The following is a 23,677-nucleotide window of genomic DNA, read 5'->3' as shown; positions in this document are numbered from 1 at the left end:
ATTTACAAAAACAGATTGCAGTCCAGATTTGCCCCATAGATGCAGTTTGTTAATCCTGAGGGGAAAAGACAAATAGTAAATAAACAAACAAATTCTAAAAGAAAATACTGGTATTTGATCTCAGAAAGGCAAGAATTTCTAAGCATAAAAGTAATGGAAGAAACCACAGAGGAAAAGATGGTTATGTATACCATATACATTCAAACTTCAGTTAGTAAAATAAGTACGGTAAAGAAATTAAACAAAATCAAAATGCAAATGACAAAACAGAGAAACACTTGGTGAATATAATGAAGGATTCAGAGTTTGAAAGGTATATCTTTTGTTTCTCAAAACTGGCAAAAACGATGCTAGCCATGATCATATACTAAAAAAAGCATGAATAGTCACAGCTGCTAGGAATGTAACGGGAATCAATCATCACGCAATAAAACAAGATCCCTTAATAGGCCTTTAAAAAATTAATTCTTGCCTTCACAAGTTCCCTTTTATAAATCTAGCCTACAAAAATAATTATAGATCCACACAAAGATTTTTGAGTAAAGACGTCTTCTGTAATCTCAATTTATAACAACCTAAATACCGAACAACAGAGAAGTATTTAAATAAATTCAAGTACATATATTACAATGGAATACTATACACATGTTAATCATGCTTTAGCAGAACATTATGGGCATAAAAAATGCTCATAATAAGATGGTAAGTGAAAAATGCATCAGAAACTTTTTATGGACAGTTATTCCATTTTTAATATTTGCATAAGCAGAGAAAAATATCAGAAAACATATGCCACAAATAAGTAGCTTTGATTTCTGAGCGTAGGGTTATGGGTGATTTTTGTTTTCCTCTTATTCTTCTTTGTAGTCTCTAAATTTTCTACAATACTTACGTATTCTAAATATGAAAGACAATAAATGTTACTTTTGAAAAGCAAAAAGCATGGCAGGGCATGGTGGCTCACACCTGTGATGCTAACACTTTGGGAGGCCAAGGTAGCCGAATCACTTGAGTTCCGGAATTCAAGACCAGTCTGACAACAAGGTGAAACCCTGTCTCTACAAGAAATACAAAAAATTACCTAGGCGTGGTGGTACTTGCCAATAGTCTCAACTACTCAAAAGGCTTAGGTGGCAGGATGGTTTGAACCCAGGAGGCAGAGGCTTTAGTGAGCCAAAATTGTGCCACTGTATTCCAACCTGGGTGACACAGCCAGACCGGGTCTCAAAAAAATAAAATTTGGCTGGACACGATGGCTCACACCTGTAATCCCAGCACTTTGGGAGGCAGAGGCAGGCGGATCACGAGGTCAGGAGTTCGAGACCAGCCTGGCCAACATGGTGAAGTCTCATCTCTACTAAAATTACTTTGGCATGGTGGCATGCACCTGTAATCCCAGCTGCTCAAAAAGCTGAGGCAGGAGAATTGCCTGAAACCGGAAAGTGGAGATCGCAGTGAGCCAAGATCATGCTACTGCACTCCAGCCTGGGCAAAAGAGCGAAACTCCATCTCAAAAAAAAAAAAATAATAAAATTTAAAAATAAAAAGTTTAAAGCAAAAAGGTCTTTGCTTCTCACTAAGGCCATAGGAGAAACAGAAATTTACTTAAGCAAAGCAGTAGCAGCTTTATTCATCTGTTTCTACTCAGTATTTCTGCTCTTTACTTCTGAATATCCATGAAATAGCTATTGCAACTTTAAAAGGAAGAAGACCTCTCAGAACAAACACATTCCAGCCCCCACAATGGAACATTTCAGAACTCTCCTGGGATGTTTAAGAATGCTCATGGTCATGCTTCCAGAAGTAGAGGCAAAATTAGTGCTAATTTGAACCCTGATACGACTGTTACTTGCCTAAGTATACAGCAATCTAAGTCACTGTATCCTGTTCAACAGGTAACCCCATCATCAGCCTCATAAATAGCAATAATGAAAACAAACTGCTTGAAGTCAGAAGAGGTAAACACAAACTTTCTTATACTGAATTTTTTAAAATCTCAAAATAATCTTTCTGGAGGGCAGTCTGGCTATACATACCAAAATCCTTTAACAAGTAAATGTATTTTGACCTACTCCAGATCTGGAAATCTGCTAAGAAAACAATTGGACAAATGTTTAAAGTATATATGCATAGATATTTATCACAACATTTATAATTGGAAAGGAAAATAGAACAGAGGGTATAGGTCAAATAAAATGTTATATCCATAAAATGAAATGACACCATTAAGAATGAGACATAAATGTCCATTCATTGACATGAACAGATGTTTGATATATTATGGAGTCTCTTTAAAGCAAGATACAAGACTAAATAACATAACATTCTTCTTATACTCTACTTGTATCTTAGTCAGCTAAAGCTGCTATACAAAATAATATAGACTGGGTGGTTAAGCAACAGAAATGTATTTTCTCACTGTTCTAAGACTGGAAGTCTGAGATCAAGGTGCCAGTATGGTCAGGCCCTGGTGAAGGCTATCTTGGCTTCTTCCAGTGTCCTCACTTGAGTGGGGGAGTCCCAGGAGGACCCCTTCCTCTTTATAAGGCCACAGTACTATAAGATTAGGGCCACACCCTTATGGCCTCATATACCCTTAATTACCTCCTAAAGACCCTATTGCCAAACACAATCCTGTTCGGGGTTAGAGCCTGAACATATGACTGGGGAGGGGGGGGACACAATTCAGTCCATTGCAACTTGTCACATTTTTTTATGAATAGTGCTATATATGAATGAAATCTGGAAAGGTTATGTCTCAAGATGTTTAAAATAGTGGTTGCTTCTGTGTTACCGGACACTGGCATGGTTGGTTTCTACAGTAAGTGTATATTACTAGTTCATAGCTTAATAAACATTAACACAAACGAATCCCACCGATAAGTAAGACAGTATATTTTAAGAAAGCACTGGGGAAAGGTCTGGTCCTCTCTCGCGCTCGCACACATTGGCTGCACTCACAAAAAGCAGCCATAATAGAGCAAGGCAGTCTGTTATGACACAGGAAATGGATCGAGGAACCAGAGCAGACTGTTTCTTGAAAACATCAGCCCATTTTCTGTTGTGATCAAAACAGATAACAAAATCCACCAGGTATCGTTAGGAAAAATATTAGAAATAAAATGGAAAACATAGCCTACCCAAAGTCATATTGCTGTGACCAGACCTGGAGCCAAGAAGTGTTCTGGCACCAGAAGGCAGCCAAGCAGACTCCAGGCCTTCATGACACCTCGAAGCATGTAAAACCGATACAAATGTACAAGAAAAAAGCCATGAGAACACTTAAGATAATCAAGATCTAGCCTCTACTTTCCCTACCTGCCTCCAGCTGGCAGGTATTATTATTCCATTTTCACATACCTTGTCACTGATTATATCACCTATCTCTCAGCCAGCCCTTGAGGTCCCACCCGTCCCCACCCCCAAACACACACACAAACAGGATGGGGGCTCTCAGGGGCGAGAGAGCATATTATCTTCAACTCTGCTGTCTTTGCACAGTGCACACATTCAACAAATGACTGTCAAATAATTATATGATCAATTAAAGGATTTTCATAGCCTGTAGGTTTTTCTCATTAGAAAAGCCTGTTTAGTCCTTTGGTACTGTTTGGGGAGATAAAGTGGTCTGATAAAAGTTTATAATAGTAATAAAGGCTGAAGACATCCTGAAGACATTTAGGAAATCTTGTAATGGTAGAGAGATGAAAAACTTCAAAGTTTTAAAGCCATAAGGCAAAAAGAAATGAAATTAATTAATTTACAATGGGTAAAAGTACAGCTGCATTATCCCAACATGTCACAAAAGAAACTGAAGACAAGTTCGTTTTCTCCTTTTGTGACAAGCACTTTCCTTGTATTACTGCTCTTTATTAAGAAACTGACGGTCCTAGCTGCTGTTAAAGTTCTAACCAAGCAAGGTTCTTCCACTTCAGTTATAACTGGCAAAAACAGAACATGCTGAGAATAATCCAACAGCTCTTCAATTCTTCCACAGCTACTTAAAGTAGAATATGATATTGCTAACTATGAGTTAAATAGGTCAATCCTAGCTAATAAGGCTAGGCCCATCACAGACTTGTCCAGACAAGGAAAAATGGAATTGACAATGTTTTGTTTCAGCTCAAGCTTCCCAACCTCCACTAGAGACTCTGGGCTGAGCCATCCCTTCCTGTCCTCAGGCAGTACCTGAGTGTCCCATGTGTTAGCATCCCTCTCAGTTTTGAACACTCGGCACAAATAAGCAATCAAGATTGCTTCCTAAATGAGATGAACTAACACAGTCAATCAGAAAAGGGGAAATACTTTAGGAAAAATCTATACTCAGGAATAAAATCTTCCCAAATCAGTCTTGTCCCTCAACTGTGGTAGAATTATTAGTCAAAATGTAGGTGTCTATACTTGAAATTCAGCCTGTCCACAACTGCCCAGATAAGTACATCTCCTAATGTAGCACCCACCATGTGGCTGATTCACCGTTTAAATATAAATTCCAGTAGGAGCCTGAACAGCCCCAGGCTTACAAAGCTAAATCCTGCACTCAAGACATCTGTTTGTTACTTCAGAGACATCCTTAGTGATGGCAAAAAGGATTTTTCTTCACAATATGCTTCTCTATTATCTTTTTTTTCCTTTCTGAGACAGAGTCTCACTCAGTCACCCAGGCTGGAATGCAAAGGTACAATCTCAGTTTACTGCAACCTCCGCCTCCCGGGCTCAAGCAACTCTCCTGCCTCAGCCACCCAAGTAGCTGGGATTATAGGCATGTCCCACCATGCCCAGCTAATTTTTGTATTTTTAGTAGAGACAAGGTTTCACCATGTTGGCCAGGCTGGCCTCAAACTCCTGACCTCAAGTGATCCACCCACTGTGGCCTCCCAAAGTGCTGTGACTACAGGCGTGAGTCACCGTGCCCAGCCTTACCTTTTAATTTATATTGTAACTTATTCCAAAAGGATTTAAAGTTACTTACATATATACATAATAAAATTTAAAAGCATTTTAATAAACAGAGGAGAAAAAGCAGACTGATAAAATGGCAGGTAATACAAGAAAATACATAAAGTTGAAGGGCAATATAAAAGTCATTTTGAAAAAGCCTAGATATCTGCCAGAATTTGGTCATATGTTTTGAAATAAGCTTTAACAATTAACTGATGACTTGGCTGGTATCAGTTACACAAACCATAATGTATATAAAATAAAAACAAAGTAGTTCTGATGAAAGCACAACCATTCATATTACGAAGAGAAGAAATTTATTCCAGGGCTCCTCATAAAGGGAACACCAAAAAACAGAAATGACAAACATAGTAGCTAACAATTAGCACTTACGTGCAAGACACTGACCTAAGAACTTTATACATATTCACTCATTTAATAACCCTCTGAGGCAAGTACCATTATCATCTACAAATAGCAGATAAGGAAACTGAGGAACAGAGTGGTTAAGTAAATTGCCCTAAGTCACACAACTATTAAGTTGTGAATTTAAGAGGACTCAAACCTGGCCTTCTGGCTCCAGTATCAGCATTTTTTTTTAAGACAGGGTCTCCTTCTGTCAACAGGGCTGGAGTGCAGTGGTACAATCACAGCTCACCGTAGCCTCCACCTCCAGAACTCAAGTGATCCTCCAGTCTCAGCATCCCAAGTAGCTGGGACTACAGGCATGCAACACCATGCCCAACTAATCTTTGTATTTTTTGTAAAGACAGGGTTTCACCACGTTGCCCAGGCTGGTCTTGAACTCCTGGGCTTAGGCTGTCCACCTGCCTTAGCTTCCCAAAGTGCTGGGACTACAGGTGTGAGCCACAGCACCCAGTCCAGAGTCAGCACTCTTACCAACCATCCAAAGTGCCTCTTGCCATTCCAATAAAAAGTAAGCAATGCCCTCAACAACATCCTTATAGTAGATATCACTTTCTTAAGATGTTTTTCAGTACAGCCCAAGGAAAAAAACACGAAGCTGAGTTCAGGAACAGAAATTCCACTGAGGACAAAAGAGGCAGTTCAGACATGTGGTTCTCTGACAGATGGATAGATATTTGGGACATTAAGAGTCGTCAGAACAGGTGGCCTCAAGCCCTTCAAGCCATCCTTCATGAACATTATATTCCATTCATAAAGGTTGGGTACACACTGAGTAGCTGAAGTGGGGGTTATGCTTTCTGAGGGCAGGTGAAATACAGCTCTTACCTAATGACAGTTAAGGCAGAATCACAGGCTGGAGTCACCACCTGAGCTGGAGGTAGGGCAGACATCCTATCCAAGATGAGAACCCTGGTGCAAACCCACATATGAAGAAGTCAGCCTATCTTTGCATGGGGATGACCCAAGCAAGTACCAGTGGGCAGGGCTCCCTTAAGAAATAGCTTAAGTGGCTCAAACTAAAGGACAATAAGGTCCCCAAATGCCTGCATAGGTCTCAAGAGACGCAGTCTGGACAATATACACTTGTCAGTCATTACCACGGCAAGCCCACAGACATTCAGCCATGAACCACACAACTTCTTGATGTGGTGCTGTGACAGAAGGGTTAGAAGCACACCTCTAGGGAGCAGAATGGTCAACAGGCTCGGAGAGATCATTAACGGTGAACCAGTTAAATTTTTTTAAAAAAACAAACATTTTGGCTTTAGAATAAGTGATTTTAACAAATCTTTTCAGTAGCTTCTCCAAGTTTAACTTCAGGACTGTAAAAACCATTTCATCAGTATTCCCTCATTGACTGAGCATTTACTATAGAGCCAGGCACTGTTCTAGCTGTTAGGAGTGAATAAGGCACACAAAAATCCCAATCATCAATCATTTTTTTTTTTTTTTGCAATAGGGTCTTCTTTGGTTCCCAGGCTAGAGTGCAGTGCTGCACTCACAGATCACTGTAAACTTGAACTCCTAGGCTCAAGAGACCCTCCTGTTTCAGCATTCTGAGTTTCAGCATTCTGAGACTACAGGTATGCACCAACATATGTCTGGCTAATTTTTTTTTTTGGGGGGGGGGTGGGTGTAGAAATGAGATCTCACTATGCTGTCCAGGCTGGTCTTGAACTTCTGGCCTCAAGCCATCCTCCTGCCTTGGCCTCCCAAAGCACTGGGATCACAGGCATAAGCCACCACATGCCTGGCCATGAATCTTGTTCTTGTACTATAAGTATACTCTTAGTAATACTTACTAATTACTATTACTACACTTACACTGTTATTCTGGACTAAGAGTACATCAGGTGAAGAAGAAACCACACAGGGTCTGGGGAAAGGATGTGCCAGAGGCATTTCAGGGGGTCACAGGAGCCTCACTGAGATGGGAGTCTGACCAAAGGCCAGGTAATGAACAGAGCAATTCCCGGTGGAGATGTCCTAGGAGGTGGAAACAACAAGGCAGCCTGGGTGCCCAGAGCAAGGTGAGGAAGGAGCAGAAAAGAGAGAGGCACACAAGAGAAGAGAAGGAGGGAGTGCTAGGCAGTGATGGAGGTGGGGCTGGAGGCCACTGTATTTGACCCTGCATTTGACCCTGAGTGGCAGGAGGTCCGGAGCAGAAGAGTGACATGGCCTGACTTCTTTTCAGAGGGCCACTCTGCTGCACAGAGAAGAGACTGCAGAGGGCACGGACACCAGCAGAAAGACCAGTGTGGAGTGAGGGTGCATCTTTCCATTCAGCAGCACCTCTGCTGCATGCACGGACGGCCTGCTAGTGCAGGCAAGGGTGGTGGGCAGAGGGCAGCCAACAGGATGCATGACAGCGGTGTTCCAGAATCCCAGACCCACAGCTCTGACAGAGCCCCTGGCAGGTTACTCTTCTCCCAGACAATACAAGAGAAAAGAAAAACATGCAGAATCCCTTAAAGTCAGGTTAACCAAAGACGAGTCTAGCCTGAGGGAGCAGAAGCTTGCCGCATGGGAGGGGCATTGCCATTACTGCCCAAGTAGGTCCCTGGCTTCCAGGTTATGGATACACTAATGGAACAGAGTGCTATAAGGAGCTAGTGCTTCTAATCTCTGATACCAGTTATTCACAAAAGCATATTCCAAAATATATCAGAGCTTAAAATATTTAGCAGTTAATATAGCACCCCTTAAATTCCAACTATACATAACACTGACTTGCAAAATGCATCTGATGTCTTGACTGATGCTCGCCTTTCTTCCTCCCACATATTGCAAGTGCTGACAGAAGAACCTCCATAAAATGCATCCCCTCTCTGGGTTCCCACAAGGCTGGGACCATCCAATCTGATCACAAGGGCGTATGGCATGCCAATACCACCTTGTCAGTCTCAGATGGTAGCCTCACCAGCCAGAAAAGGTCTCAGTGCTTCCGCACGCTTCGCTGTACCAAGCAGCTGCTGGCAAGACACACACATAGAAACTCTGAGATATATTTGTCCCAACTCATTTTGACAAAAGCTGTGATAAGAACAGAAGGAAAAACGGCAAGGCATCCTGAGGGAGGAGGAGACCCATATGTGGCTCCCCACAAGCCTGGTGCTGGTGGGAAAGCCACAAGAGGCACACCCATCTGTGACTTGACACCTCTTCATACCTGATAAAGGGACAGAACACAGAAGTGTCATGTCAGACTGCACTTCCTCTCACTCTCAAGACCCTCCACCCCAAAACATGTTAAGTAGCTGAATTTAAAAAAAAAAAAAAAACTATAAATATTTGTCTTTTACCTATCATAGTTTTCTTTCATGCTCCCTTTAAATTTCTCCCCCGGAATCAAGGACTGACCATAAGCCATTAGTAAGAAAAACCTAGCCAACTAGAAGACTGGGATGTAAAGGAGCTAAATTTCACTATCACTGGGAGAGGGTTCACATATATAATACCCTAAATATACACTTTACCATGTATTATTTCTAGGACTATATCAAGAACATGTAAGCTGATAAAGCTATATTAGAAAACTATTCCTTAATCAAATATCTTATTCCTTTCTCTGTATGTATTTAGCTTTGATCAATCCATGGCATTCTCACAGATACAAACACTCACTTCATAATTTAATTGTAAGGCCACTAATTACCCATTTATACACACAGACTACACACACATATATATATACACATATATATATGTACTACATATGTATATATATATGTACTACATATGTATATATATATATGTACATTGAAATAAATAAATATATTTGCTTTACAAGTAAAGAACAGTTTATTCTAACACCATTAAACTACTTGTTAATTAAGCAAGACAGCATTTACCAGCCAAGAGGAGATCAATAGTTCTGAATCTTCTTTTGTCCAATTGTATGCTGTATATTCAAGGGCATTATTCTCTCCTTGCTGTTTGCACATATAAGCACAGTTTCTTTCAAAAACGGTGCGGATGCCTTTAAACAGAATCACACTAGTAGTGCAACCCATCCCCAAGGTGTGGATGTTCAGATTTTTAGCAATCTCTACTCCATCTCCACATCCTCTTCCTTGGCTCTTCCGAAACAGGCTCCCACTGTACCATCTTCATGACAAGCAGTCACCGGTACCGGAACAGAAGGGAAGCTCTGAGCTGCCGTACTAGAATCCGCTCCTGCTCAACAGCCTGACAAAAAACCCAGGCTCCGAGTGTAAAACAGGAGGGGTGGTGCAAACACAAGATGACACACCTCGGATGCACCAAAACCTTTAAAGTATCGTTTTTCTAGCTGATTGCTTCACTCTTAATACCAAAGAACAAATAAGCAGGAGATTTACATGTGGCTGCTGGAAAACTGCCGGCTCCTGTGATTTGCTTGGGATTGTTCTGAATCTCAGAACCTGCCCAAAATGAAAAAGACAGTGCCAGACAGCCACACTGCTGCAGATGCTGCTGGAAGGCACAAAGAATGTTCATCTGCTGCAAGAAATCACTCTCCCAGAATGCTTAGCCTAGCATCTATATTAACAAACATCTCTTTCCTTGACCTAAATATGCTGTTTATTTAATTCTGCATCAGCAGGAAACAGAGAAGCAAGGGAAAAAAAGTCCAAAAAACGAGTGAAATCACTAAGATGACTGCTGCTATGGAAACAAGTGCAAGCCCACTTCAAACAACCTTTTGCACGTATGGGTAACAGCTTGCTGACAGCAAGCCACAAGGGGAACACAACATTGCTGTGTCAATCTTGACTTCAGCCCACCTCTACTCTTTGCTAGAGAGGGCTAGCAGGATTACACTGCTTAAAAGGATTCTCCTATTTCTGGTAACCAAAGATGCAAATGAGAACGTGAATAAAGGGCTACCCAATCTAACTAGATGCATGCCTTCTGAAGCAGTGCTCCAGTGTGCAATGGGAAATACATGCTGAGGTCTCAACAGTTAGCACGATTATGTTTGGTGTGTAAGTAATCCAACTCCTTCTGCTGAACTCAGTGACACTATACCACCTCATGTGAATTTTCGGGAATGGCTAACAGGGAAGCTTGTCAATATGATACTAAGTTGGCTCTTGCTATTCTCCTTCCTCAACAATGAAAGGCTAACTCTATAAAAAGACCATGCTGCACACACAGGAAAACCTTTGCCAGCCACAATATGTAACTAGGAAAAAAGTTAACCATCTTTTAAAATCCACTCTGATATTACTCCTTATTCCACAAGGCAACAGATAGTTTCATTTTCTCTCTATAGATTTGTAAGTTGGAGTGAATCATACTGATTTAATACCTGGGGGTTGTGTAAATGTGTGCATGTAGTAAAATCATACTTGTAGGGAATATCATCCAGGCACGTGATCCCACGATGTCTGTTTTCTCTAAGGAGTAGTTTAGACACTGGGCCCCAGAAAAAAGCAAAAATTTAGGCTTATTCTCTCTCCTGTGTTTTTATGCAAAGTGTGTCTAATAGCTATACAAGATCAAACAAGGGGAGTTGTTGGCCACGTGCACAAAACAGGATGACCCTCTCTGGTCTAGAGCATTCACTTCCAAAGGGTGATTCTGTTAAAACAGAGCTATAGTGTTCAAGCTCAAGTATTACACCCATGTTGTGATATTAGGAGAGTCTTCATGCGACATCACAATGCTGGCAAATAAACAACATGGAAACTCATCTACCCAGAAACTGAATATTGGAGACTATAAAACACTAAACACGCCGGGCGCGGTGGCTCAAGCCTGTAATCCCAGCACTTTGGGAGGCCGAGGCAGGTGGATCACGAGGTCGAGAGATCGAGACCATCCTGGTCAACATGGTGAAACCCCGTCTCTACTAAAAATACAAAAAAATAGCTGGGCATGGTGGCACATGCCTGTAATCCCAGCTACTCAGGAGGCTGAGGCAGGAGAATTGCCTGAACCCAGGAGGCGGAGGTTGCGGTGAGCCGAGATCGCGCCATTGCACTCCTGCCTGGGCAACAAGAGCGAAACTCCGTCTCAAAAAAAAAAAAAAAAAAAAACACTAAACACACGGATTAAATGTCAGTTTTGAGAATTCAGAAAATCTACCAATTAACCTGACTCCTTTACAGCAAGAGAAATACCTTTAAAAGCAATTGTTCATTCAGTATACATCAAGAGAGTATCTGGAAATTTAAAATTAATTTGTTATTGTTATTACACATTTTACACATCCTGCCTGCAGAAGCCAAGGAATATTTTTTGAGATACAAAAGATTATGTCTGAACTTTACCAAGAATTACAAATGATAACCAAGCATATTGGAAGCTGCTGGTATATGCTGTTTGATTTACTTTTAGAACCCTCAGTTAGTGTTTAAAACAAGAGTCTAAATCAGAGTTGTCCAATCTTTTGGCTTCCCTGGACCACATTAGAAGAAGAAGAATTGTCTTGGGCCACACATAAAATACACTAACACTACTGATAGCTGACGAGCTTTTAAAAAAAAATCTCATGTTTTAAGAACGTTTACAAATTTGTGTTGGGTCACATTCAAAGCCATCCTTGGGCACATGTGGCCTTTGGGCCATGGGTTGGACAAGCTTGGTCTAAATGGTCTCATCACAAAAAAAGAAAGAAAAAAGTAACTAAAAGAGGTGTTAGCTAATTTGACTGTGGTAATCATTTCACAATACGTATGTATATCAAATCATTTTATTATATACCTTAAATTTATACAATGTTGTCAATCATACCTCAATAAAGCTAAAAACGATAAATAAAAGTAAAAACTAAATTTAAAAAAAATGAGATAGAATGAAACAATTTCCTAACTCATTCAAAGGAAAAAGCAATGTTTTCTGAAAATAAATTAATTAAATGATATGGTTTGAATGTATCCCCCAAAGTTCATGAGTGAGACACTTAATCCTCCATGGACAGTGCTGGGAAGTGGGACCTTTCAGTAGTGAAAGGTTAGAGCAGAGCCTCACTGATTAATGGTGTTCTCAAGAGCAGGTTCCCAATAAAAGAATGAGGTCAGCCCCCTTTCTCTCTCTCACTCTTGTATGTTCTCTTTCGTTCCACCTTTCACCATTCACCAGAGGATGATGTGGTATGACGACCCTCACCAGCTGCTGCCATGCTCTCAGCCCTTCCAGACTCCGGAACAGTGGGACAAATAAATTTCTGTTCATTATAAATCACCCTGTTTGTGGTATTCTGTTATAGCAGCAGAAAATGGACTAAGACATATACACACGGAAGCAACTTGTACCAAATTTCAAGTATTAATCATTTGCCAACCAACAAAATTAGTGGGCTCTTGAAAAGCAACAGAACATATTTAGAGTGAAGTATTAAAAAACAGGTCTCATGATAATAGAAACAAGAAAAAATGAGTAATTCAAAAGGTATGTTTGGTTTCACTGACTTTTCTGTATCAGAATGAACTTGAGTCGTGCTAAAATGAAAATTACCATGAATTTCATCAGAGGACATAAATAGATGGATGGTATCTATTGGCAACCAGTGCAGCCACCTAAAAGTACATTTCAATTTGGAGATCACATTTACTCTCCCATCTTTAAATGTCACTTCTAATTTATACAACTCCTAAGACTAAATGTCTGCCTTTGAATCCCTTTTGAGATGGAGGCCCAATGTCTTTCCTCTCCTGCTAATACTGACACCTGACTCTCCCACCATCTCACCCTCAGATGTTCCAGATGAATTACCCTTTAAGATGACAAACTCATACAGCACATCCACACAATGGAATATCATTCAATCACAGGCAAGAACAAAGCCCTGATTGCATGAACTACGTGAACTAGCCTAAACCATATGTGAAGTGAAAGAAGCCAGGCACCAAAGACCCCATATTGTATTACTCAAATGAGATGTCCAGAACAGACAAATCCATATAAATAGAAAGTAGATTAGTGATTATGTAGGGCTGGGAGACCAGGAAATATGGGGTCACTGCTAGTGGGTATGAGGTTTCTTTTTAGGGTAAAGAAAATGTTCAGAAATTAGACAATGTTTCTAACATATATTCTCAAATGTATATATAATCTATACACACATACAGCCTGTGACTACTGAATTGAACACATTTATGGCATGTGAATGTAATTTTTAAAAAGTGACCAGACTTTCGATGCTCTGAAGCCTCATTCCTCCTTCATCCCTTTCTGTGCACATCTAAGCAGGCGGAGAAGAAAGTCCAGGTGGCTCCCTCTTAGGGCACCAGCAGTAAATTCAAATCCTTCAATGGGAACCCTCACTCCACACCATCCCCCCATAACCATCCAAATAATGCAAAGCCAGTCTCTTTTCCCTGTTCTCTGAAGCCATTGTAGGACCTCTTGGGAGCTGCCCTGGTCTCCCAGAAAGCCTCATTATAAGAGTAATAAACCTTTTCACACCCTCTTAGGGTGTGTCTGATGTCAGCTGACTCAGTATCTAAAGCAAATGTGGCCAAGTGGAGGAGATCCATCCCATTCCTGTGGAGTGGCCCCCAATAGTGAATTCTATCTTAAAGCTGTTATTAAGAATGGGGGTGGGGAGGCCGGGTCCAGTGGCTCACGCCTGTAATCCCAGCACTTTGGGAGGCCAAGGCACGGGGATCACCTGAGGTCAGGAGTTCGAGACCAGCCTGGGCAACATGATGAAACCGCAACTCTACTAAACATACAAAAAATTAACCGGGCATGGTGGCATGTGCCTGTAGTCCCAGCTACTTGGAAGGCTGAGGCAGGAGAATCGCCTGAACATGCGAGGTGGAGGTTGCAGTGAGTCGAGATGGCACCACCGCACCTCAGCCTCGGCAACAGAGTGAGACTCTGTCTCAAACAATTAAAAAAATTTAAAAATGGGGGTGGGGAGAATAGCACCTAGTCTGCCTACCCCATAGGCTATCAAGTTCAAATAACGTAACAGGAGAGAACTCAACTAAGAAATTGCTAGAAATATGTTCAGTACCTATTGCCTTATACTTCACAAAGGATTTACTGTGTAACCTAAACAGCCATCTTGCTTGATAAATTCAACAATTTCTGAACATTGTTTTGGTCCCACTTCTCAGGAATATACTAAACTACATAACATGGGAGGTGGCTGGGGCTGCCCTCAGGGTGTGCATTTTACACCCTGGGAAAGGGGCTCCAGGCTGTTAAAACCCCCAGAAAGCCTGCCCAGAAAATAAATTCAGGTTAAGACCTGCTGGCCCACTTGGCGGTCAAACGAACCTCAGCCATGCAGCTAGGGACCATAGGAAACTGGTCCCAACCTTTGAGCCCCCACAAAGCTTAGGCATCTGGAGCAGCTGTTCCCACTTACAGCTCTCTCTTTGCCAAATTTCTGTTTTAAATGTATTCTAACAGACAAATGAGTTTGATTGGCAGATGTATTTACTACTCTCCTAGGAACATGTGAATAAAGAGGAATCTAGAGTGATATCTAAAAAATCTAGAACTATAAACTGGAATATTGTATTTCAAGCAGGTAGAAGTCTTCTACTTATAGCAGGCCTGGGGTCTATCACAGGAAGCCAGGAAGGGAGAGGAATTCTCCCCATTGTGCAGTGGCTGGAAGGAAGATCTCACATAATGATACTACATCATACATGATACGGCACACTTCACCAAGCCTAAACAAAGGGAGGACGGGTCAGTCTAACACGTCATTCATTCTATTTAAATGCCATTATGAAAGGCAGTCCATTTGAAAAGCTTATTTCCATCTCTGACGGTCCATATTTCATAAAGCAAGGCAGTGAATTCTGCTGAGCAGAGAAACCTTGTGTAAGTTGGTCTCTCAATGCTTCACTCTTTTCATAACCAATCAATATAATCAAATGTAATTAGAGTATCTGGCACAGAGCCTAGTATATACCACATGCTCAATAAATGCTGGTCTCTCTTCTTCTTTTGTCCCAAATTAAATTGTTTTCTTCCCTGATAATGAGACAAAAGTAGGGTAATTCTTCTAAAAATACAACCATCTCATACAAAATTCAAATATATGAGAATTTCAGATATAGCAAACTCAAACAGCAAATTTTATTTTTGTTGAAAAAAACAATTTAAAGAGGGAAATGGGGATGTTGAAACATGAAAAAAAGAGTTAAGACAGCTTGTGAAATAAGGAGTGGAGCTTTCAGCAATGACCATTAGAAAAAGGCTTTTCTCCAAACACCGCATGCTCTCACTCATAAGTGGGAGTTGAACAATGAGAACACATGGACACAGAGAAGGGAATATCACACAGCGGGGCCTGTCAGGGGGTGGGGATTGAGGGGAGGGGGAGAATTAGGACAAATACCTAATCCAAATGGGGCTTAAAACCTAGATGACGGGTTGATAGGTGCAGCAAACCACCATGGCACATGTACATCTATGTACACGTTCTGTACATTTATCCCAGAGCTTAAAATAAAAAAAGAAAAAGGTTTTTCCTTTAAATAATGGAAATTAAGGAAGTATTATTGAATAAGGACCTTTTAAATAAAAGTGTGACCTCTTACCATTATGCAGTTCGGGAACATAATCCTCAAAACTTAGACTTACTGCATATTTAAATTTATCCATCATCTATTATTCCCATCTCAATAGACAAGAGAGTTAGAACACTTGGAGATGTCTAGTACCAGTTACCATGAAGTTACAGAGGTGACGGGCAGGGCCAGAGGGCATCGTGTGGACAGGAGTTGTTGGACCCCTGCGAGAGCTCAGGGCTATACTCCTCCTGCCTGGACCACTGTGAAGCAAAATATTTTTGCTAAAAATGTATCCCTAAAGTTATGATTGCATAAAATACTGAAGTCGGGCCTGTTGTTAATAGTGTTATTTAAGTGTTCGCCAAAGTAGAGAACACAAAGTAGCACAGGTTTCTCCATGTTGGTGCTAGAATGTCAGGGCGGCAAACGGTCCCTGTGGGCAGCTCTGAATGACTGGCAAGCTCACGAGTGACCAAGTGAAAGGAAGTGGAAACAACCAGACCTAGCTCCAGGGAGCAAGGGGCCAGGAGTTGAGGGGGAGGTCTTTCAGAGACCACAGTCACTCAAAAGAAATGAGAGAATCTTCCTTTTTCTGGTAGGAGATCAAGTTCAACAGCTTTTAAAATAACACAGGTCAGCCAGAAATGCTGGCACCTGCAATTCCAGCACTTTCAGAGACTGAGGCAGGAGGACTGCTTGAGCCCAGGAGTTCAAGACCAGCCTGAGCAACATAGCAAGATCCCAGTCTATACAAAAAAAATTTTTTTAATTAGCTGGATGTGATGGCACAAGTCTGTAGGCCCAGCTACCCAGGAGGCTGAGGTGAGAAAATCACTTGAGCCCAGGAATTGAATGCCGCACTGAGCTATGACTGTGCCACTGCACTCCAGCCTGAGAGACGGAGAGACCCTGTCTCTAAAAATCAATCCATCAATCCATCAGTCAATCAATTGGGTCTTCAAAAGAAAGAAAAGCTTAAGAAAAACAACTTATTTGCCGGTAGGAATGTAAAATAGTGCAGCTGTTATGGAAAGCAGTATGGCGATTCCTCAAAAAACTAAACACAATTACCATATGATCCAGCAATTTTACCTCTGGGAATAGACATAAGAAATGGAAGAAGGAGTTGAAGACAGATGAGCATACCCACGTTCATAACAGCATTATTCATAACAGCCAAGGGGTGAAAGCAACCTAAGCGTCCATCAGTGGATGAACGCATAAGTAAAATGTGGCATCTACACACACAATAGATATTATTCAGCCTTAAAATGCAAGACATTTTGCATATGCTACAATGTGGATGAAATTTGTGGACTCTGTGGTAAGTAAAATAAACCAGATACAAAAGGACAAATGTTGCACGATTCCATTTAGATGAGTTACTTAGAATAGTCAAATTTATAGAAACAGAAAGTAGCATGGTAGTTGCCAGGGACTGGGAGAAGGAAAATGAGGAGTTCGTGTTTAATGGGGTCAGAGTGATAGTTTGGGAGGATAACAAAGTTCTGGAGAAGAATGGTGATGATGGTTGCACAGCAATGTGAATGTTCCTAGTATCAATGTGATGTGTTCACTTAAAAATAGTTAAGATGATAAATTTTATGTTACAGATATCTTACTATATTTTTACAAAATAGAAAACCAATTTGCTGGGCATTGTTTTCTAATCACTTCTAAAAACAGGTGAAGTGTAAGACCAGAGAAAAAAGGAGGGTGACTGGTCTTTTCTCCTCCTCTCTCCCATGGCCTCTCAGTCCCTCGCAAAGGAAAGATAAGCTACAGGATCTATCCCTGTTGTTAAGTAATGAATGACTGTGCTGTACTTCCTGGAAAAACCCTTCCAACTATATATCATCACAGAAAAAAGATAGGTGAGATTTAAATTTCTGATTCATAGACAACTTCCACTACTTTCATTGACAGCCATGAAATGAATAAACAAACAATGTACAAGGTCCAACTGACCCCTCAGCTGAGGAAGCTGCCAGAAATGGCAACTTAAATTACTGTTATAGGAGGTCATGGAGCAAAACCGTGGTTTCGGAGGGAACTCAGTTCTTTAAAGAAAAGCCAATAAATCCATAAAAGCGAATGCTATATCAAACGTAAGAAGCTGCCAAAGAGCACATCTCTTGGCAAAGCTGTCGAGCATCAGTGAACACATCTGGAAGGGCTGATGGCACCAAGGATCACGTGAGCGCAGGAATCACCCATGGCCCCACTGTAAATTAGACACTGGATGAAGAACAAGGAAGCAGGACAAACTCAAAGGCATAATGAAGTCAGAACTCAGGGACCTCTTCTTGGCCTCCACCAGCCATTCCCAAGGAAATTCTACTTTAGGCAGACATCTGAAAAGATCATTTAATGGCAGGGTATACCAACTTTAAACAATAAAAGAGATATAAAGTATAACTCGCATACAAATGCACCCTTGAAACCGTTCATGTTTTTCACATATGGAGTTATGGCTGTTGAAAAGTTGTTCTGACATGCAAAGAGATTAAAATTCAGATTCTATATACATCAATTACTTGTATCTTACATTTTAGCAGCTGACTGTTTTCAGTCTTTTACTGTCATTGTGGCAGTATAGAAATGCTGTCTCAACAGAAGAAACATTCCTTGAGGGCAAAGAGGAAAACATAAAACATACATAAGATTTGAATTTGACATTTTAAAAACTATTGTAATTTGGTGAGATTTTCAATTAGATTAATCAAAAGTAATAATGATACTAATGTGGTTACCTCTCTAAAATACAGGAAGGAAAGTGCAATTTTTAAAAATAGTCCTATGTTTTTTTAAAAGCAGTGTAAAAAGACCCAAAAAAAAAAAAATATGCACTTGCTTGTCCTGGCTTATAGTCAGGTTAAAAGGAACTAGACATTCCATATTTCCCTGTTTATAGAAGCTCATAAAACTTACATTCTTTAGCTGATTCCTTACAAGGTTTTAATTTCTTTTCACAAAGATAAAATTCTGAACCTTCACAAGACTCTCTTTTATATACAGACAATTGAGTTATGGCTTAACTGTAACCATGTTTTAAAAGAGTGTTACTTCAATCAAACAGTCCCTGATGCTTATGTGAATTTAACTAGGTCAAAGAAGTGGGAAAATTTAGGAGAAACTATCCTCCACATAAGAACTGGACAGATTACAATTATTGCTATCCCTCCTTGTCAATTAAAAAGAGGTAGGTGCTTGCTTCAGCGTACATATACTATTATAAAATTAGAATGATAAAGAGAAAGACTAGTATGGTCCCTGCACAAGGATAACAACACAAATTCATGAAGCATTCCATATTAAAAAGAAAACAGAACAGATAAGACAAAAAAGATGGACAATAACCAAGTGAAGTATCATTGGGGAAATGCAAATCAAAACTACAATATCACTTCACACCCACTAGATGGCTAAAATCCAAAAGACAAGTATCGGTGTAGCAACTGGATTGGTGTACCAATTCAACTGGCTTTGCTAATCAAAATAAGAGGAATTGGTGAGGATATGTTGAAACTAGAACCCTCACACACTGCTGATGGGAAGGTAAAACAGGGCAGCCACTTTGGAAAATAGTCTGGCTGTTCTTTAAATGGTTAAACACAGGTTACCATATGATCCAGCAATCCCACTCCGAGATACCCAAAAACGTTGAAAATATATGTTCCCGCAAAAACTTATACATGAATGCTCTTAACAGCACTGTTCTTAATAAACAAAAATTGGAAATAACACAAATGTCCATGAACCGATAAACAACTGTAGAATACAATGAAATATTATACACCAATTTTAAAAGATGAAAACCCACAAGATGGGTGACTCTTGAAAACATTATGCTAAGTGAAAGAAGCTAGAAATAAGGACCACATAGTGCATGAATCCACTGCTATGAAATGTCCAGAACAGGCAAATCTCTAGAGACAGCAGATTAACAATTTCCTAGGGCTAGGAAGTTGGGTGGGGCAGAGTTCTGGGGTGATGGCTAAGGGGTCCACTGTTCCTTTAAGAAGTAATAAAAATGTTCTAAAATTGACTATGGTGATGGATGCACAACTCTGAATATACTGAAAACCACTGAACATCTTAAATGGATGAATCATATTATGTATTAATCATATCCTGATAAAGGTGCTTCTTTAAAAAACAAAACTGGACATATCAAAGGGTATATCTATCCAAAGTGGAATTTCTCTTGAAAGTACCCTAACTTCAATACAGTTATCTTTCCAAAACATATCACTACCCCTAACACAGCAAATGCCCAGAAGCACTCCCAGCACTTCGTATGTAGAAGAGAGGACAGCTAAGAATGGCTAAGATGATTTCTTCACCAACGGCCAGTTAAAGCTATTCTGCTTTAAATTTAAAGAGCACTTAAGGGAAACCTTTTGTCTGATCAATAACTTTGGCTTATTTATTATGTTAGGCAAGATCTGGACCCAAGGGCCAAGCCATCTATCCCAATTCATTCAAAGAAATTTATTTTGCAGATATTTTCCCACAAATTTTTCATCTCTGCTTTAACCACAAAGCTCTCAAGATCCAACAAAAAAAATAACAATTGGAGAAAAAGTCAGAGGAGGGATGGAAAAAGGTTAACAGGGAATATGAAATTTTATTCAAATTTTAAAATCGGCTCTATTTAGGTCAGTCTAGTCATCTCAACAATGCAGATTTAAATTTTAAATGTAAAACCTAAAGATAAACATTACATAAAGAGCACAGTGCAGAGTACCTCTTGGTTTAACAGTATGTTACATGGGAATGAATTCCTGCTATATTCATATACTGAGGACAGAACTGAGTCACATGGCCTCATTTAATCTTTTTTTTTTTTTTTCTTTTTTTTTTGAGACAGAGCATTACTTTGTTACCCAGGCTGGAGTACAGTGGTACAATCTAGGCTCACTGCAACCTTCCCAGGTTCAGGCGATTCTCCTGCCTCAGCCTCCAAAGTAGCTGGAACTACAGCTGGAACCACACCACCATGCCCAGCTAATTTTTATATTTTTTAGTAGAGATGGGATTTCACCATATTGGCCAGGCTGGTCTTGAACTCCTGACCTCACAATCCACCTGCCTCAGCCCCCTAAAGTGCTGGGATTACAGGCATGAGCTACCGCGCCCAGCCTCATTTAATCTAAACAACCCTCAAAGTTCAATTTTACAGGTGATCCCACTCATGATGGCCATCTTAGGACCTTGTTCCAATGAAACAAGATTTCAACAGAAGCCCATCCTCATGACCACTAAAGGGCTGCAGCCAATGCGAACACCACATGGAGTTCTGAAAAATCAACATATTAAACCACCAGAGGTTGCTGCTAAGGGAACCACAAGGTTGTATGTCTCTTTAAACCTCTAGCTTTCAAAGTATTGTTACCATAAACATACTGAGAAATGCATTGTAAATCATGGCATGGTAAATGTGTATAACAATATTTCCAAAAATGCAATTGCAATTACAACCTGTGTCATACAATGCTATTTGCTATTCCAGCCTCTCTGGTCTATTACAGTTCATTGGAAGGAAGAGAGGGAGGGAGGAAAGTGGAATAACTCACGGAACTGTTTTCAAGACCACTCGTGGCTCATGGCCTGCAATTTGAAAACCACTGCATGTACCAGTTCTGAGCATCCCTCAGCACTTGGAATCCACTAGTCTCACTACATATCCCATCATCCACAAGCAGGTGACCCCGTGGAAGAATGGTGCAGCCTACTGAAGACAACAGTCACAAGGCAACATTCTGAAAGATGGAGTTCTGTCTCACACAACACAGTACACACTTTGACTCATCTGTCTCCCCAAAGTAAGAAGATACTGGTCTAGGAATCAATAGGACAAGTAGGAGTGGCCCCTCTCACCATTACCCTAATAACCCACTCCAAAAATTTCTGTTTTTCACCCCTGCTAGTACAGAGGACCTGGTTTTAAGGGAGCTATAAAAGGGAGGCAGGAATGTTTCCTGTGAACTGGAAGGTGAGACTGCCACTGAGTCATTCTGGGCTCCTCAGCCACTAAGCCAAGAGGCCAATGAGGAGGACACACTGCCAGCAGGAGTGACAGGACCCTGGGTTGCTGCCTCCCGAAGGGTCAGGAAGGACCACGGCTTCCTTCTTCAAGGCAGCTCTTAGTACTTCTATCTCCAATATAAAAGTTAATGGAAAACCACAGCAATCCAACAAAAGGCAGAACCACTGAGAATTCAGACCTTCAGGTACAGAAACCTAATCAGATGAAGTGGCTGAGTGCAAAGGAAACATGGAACAGGTAACAGGAGAAGAAAAACACAAATCTCAACTACTGCCAAGTGGCAGATATGTGTATTTCCTTCTTGCTTTTGGGGAGACAAAGAGAGAGAAAACCAATTTCTTCTCCTTCCTCTTGCATTGTATACAAGCATTATTGAAACTTACCTCTACAATTTAACTCTGGGTAACACAACATTCAAGCAGAACTTTGGCTAAATTTAAGTAAGAATTAACAAAGCCCCGCAACAGGTAATGTAACTACCTCCTAGAGATGGATACAGTAATGAGACTTTGTGACACTGCATTTTAGGGAGTTGGTGAGAAGAACGTCTTCATTTGTGTGAGAATGTTTATATTCTGTTAGATGAAAAGAAAGTAGTTTTTGTTGTGTGGAAGTTAAAACATGTTTCTGAGCATAGGTCTAGATACTCAATATTCAAAGAGGTGGGCTGGCCAATTATATGGCTATTCTCTCCCTGTTCCAACCCATATCCTTCCAAACTCAGCTTTGTAACTCTGAAAACCAGATTTCTGCTTTTCCAGTTGGCTCCCTGTTAGGTTCTGCCACCAGGGCACACTACAGGGAGACTAGCTCCTTCTTCCTGCTGGCTTTAGCTCCCAGTGCCACCCCAGCAACACTTCTTCACCAGAGCAGCAGCAGTTCCTTCTAGTGCAGCAGCTGAATCTGGCCTGCAAGTTTTCAGCACTTACAGAACTAGCCTCTTACACTCCCCTCAGAAACACCTGCACCACCACCCACTCCAGAGGTCGGGATTTCAGCTCTGTGGGGCCTCTCCACCCCATTTGCCCCCAGCCCTACAGTTGATGGCTGCTTCCTATAGCCACTACCTCCATGTTATCTTAGTGTTTGCTTTTTATCTTTTCAGTTACCTACTTACTAACAACTTTATACCTAATAACAATTCTTTATATTTAATTATGTGTAAAAATAAGTGGAATAACTTTTGTTTCCATGCTGAACACTGACTTTGTATTATATTAGTTTATATCATCAAAGAAGATATGAAAATGGCCATGAACACATAAAAAAATGTTCAACATCCTTAGTCTATAAGAAAATGCAAATTAAAACTACAACGACATCCTGCTACATACCTACTATGATGGCTAAAATTTTAAAAGACTGATATAGTGAGTATTGGCAAGGATGTAGAGTAGGTGAAACCCTCATATACTGTTGACAAAGCCACTTTGGGAAACAGTTACCACATGACCTAGCAATTCTACTCCTAGGTATCCACCCAAGAAAAGTGAAAACACATGTCCACACAAAGACTTGTATACAAATGTTCACAGCAGCATTATTCATGACAGTCAAAAAATGAAAACAAACCAAATGGCTATCAACTGGTAAACAGATAAACAAAATGTGGTTTATCCAGACAACAGAATGGAATACACTATCTGGCAATAAAAAGGAATGAAGTACTGATACATGCTACAAGCATAGATAAATCTCAAAAGGGGCCAGATGCAAAGGCTACATATTGAGTGATTTCACTTATATAAAATGTTCAGAAAAGGCAAATCTATAGAGACAGATTAGTGGT

General features: G+C 40.5%; 1 protein-coding gene and 1 non-coding gene across 24 annotated transcripts in view; one reads left to right on the top strand and one right to left on the bottom strand.

Moving 5' to 3' along the window:
* The window catches only part of DOCK9 (dedicator of cytokinesis 9), a 294,205-nt gene that overhangs the window by 215,298 nt on the left and 55,230 nt on the right, over positions 1–23,677 (bottom strand). For 3 of the 23 annotated variants that reach the window (XM_074387491.1, XM_074387495.1, XM_074387493.1), the window contains exon 1: positions 9,222–11,384. The exons of 6 other annotated variants lie outside the window; for them this stretch is intronic. In XM_074387491.1, the coding sequence (XP_074243592.1) occupies positions 9,222–9,383 (162 nt within the window). In that variant the 5' untranslated portion in view covers positions 9,384–11,384. Of the gene's footprint in view, positions 1–9,221; positions 12,137–23,677 lie in introns of those variants that run through there. 14 more of the 23 variants (XM_074387509.1, XM_074387513.1, XM_074387514.1 and 11 more) reach the window with 9 other exon arrangements.
* On the top strand, positions 19,048–19,155 carry LOC120365813 (U6 spliceosomal RNA). Its single transcript, XR_005580658.1, has one exon. It is a non-coding gene; the product is annotated as a U6 spliceosomal RNA (small nuclear RNA).

This window comes from Saimiri boliviensis, chromosome 16 (assembly GCF_048565385.1).
Source record: "Saimiri boliviensis isolate mSaiBol1 chromosome 16, mSaiBol1.pri, whole genome shotgun sequence".
In the NCBI taxonomy this organism is placed as follows: Eukaryota; Metazoa; Chordata; class Mammalia; order Primates; family Cebidae; genus Saimiri; species Saimiri boliviensis.
Note: the sequence above shows the minus strand (reverse complement) of the source record. Positions and strands in the feature narration are given on the sequence as shown.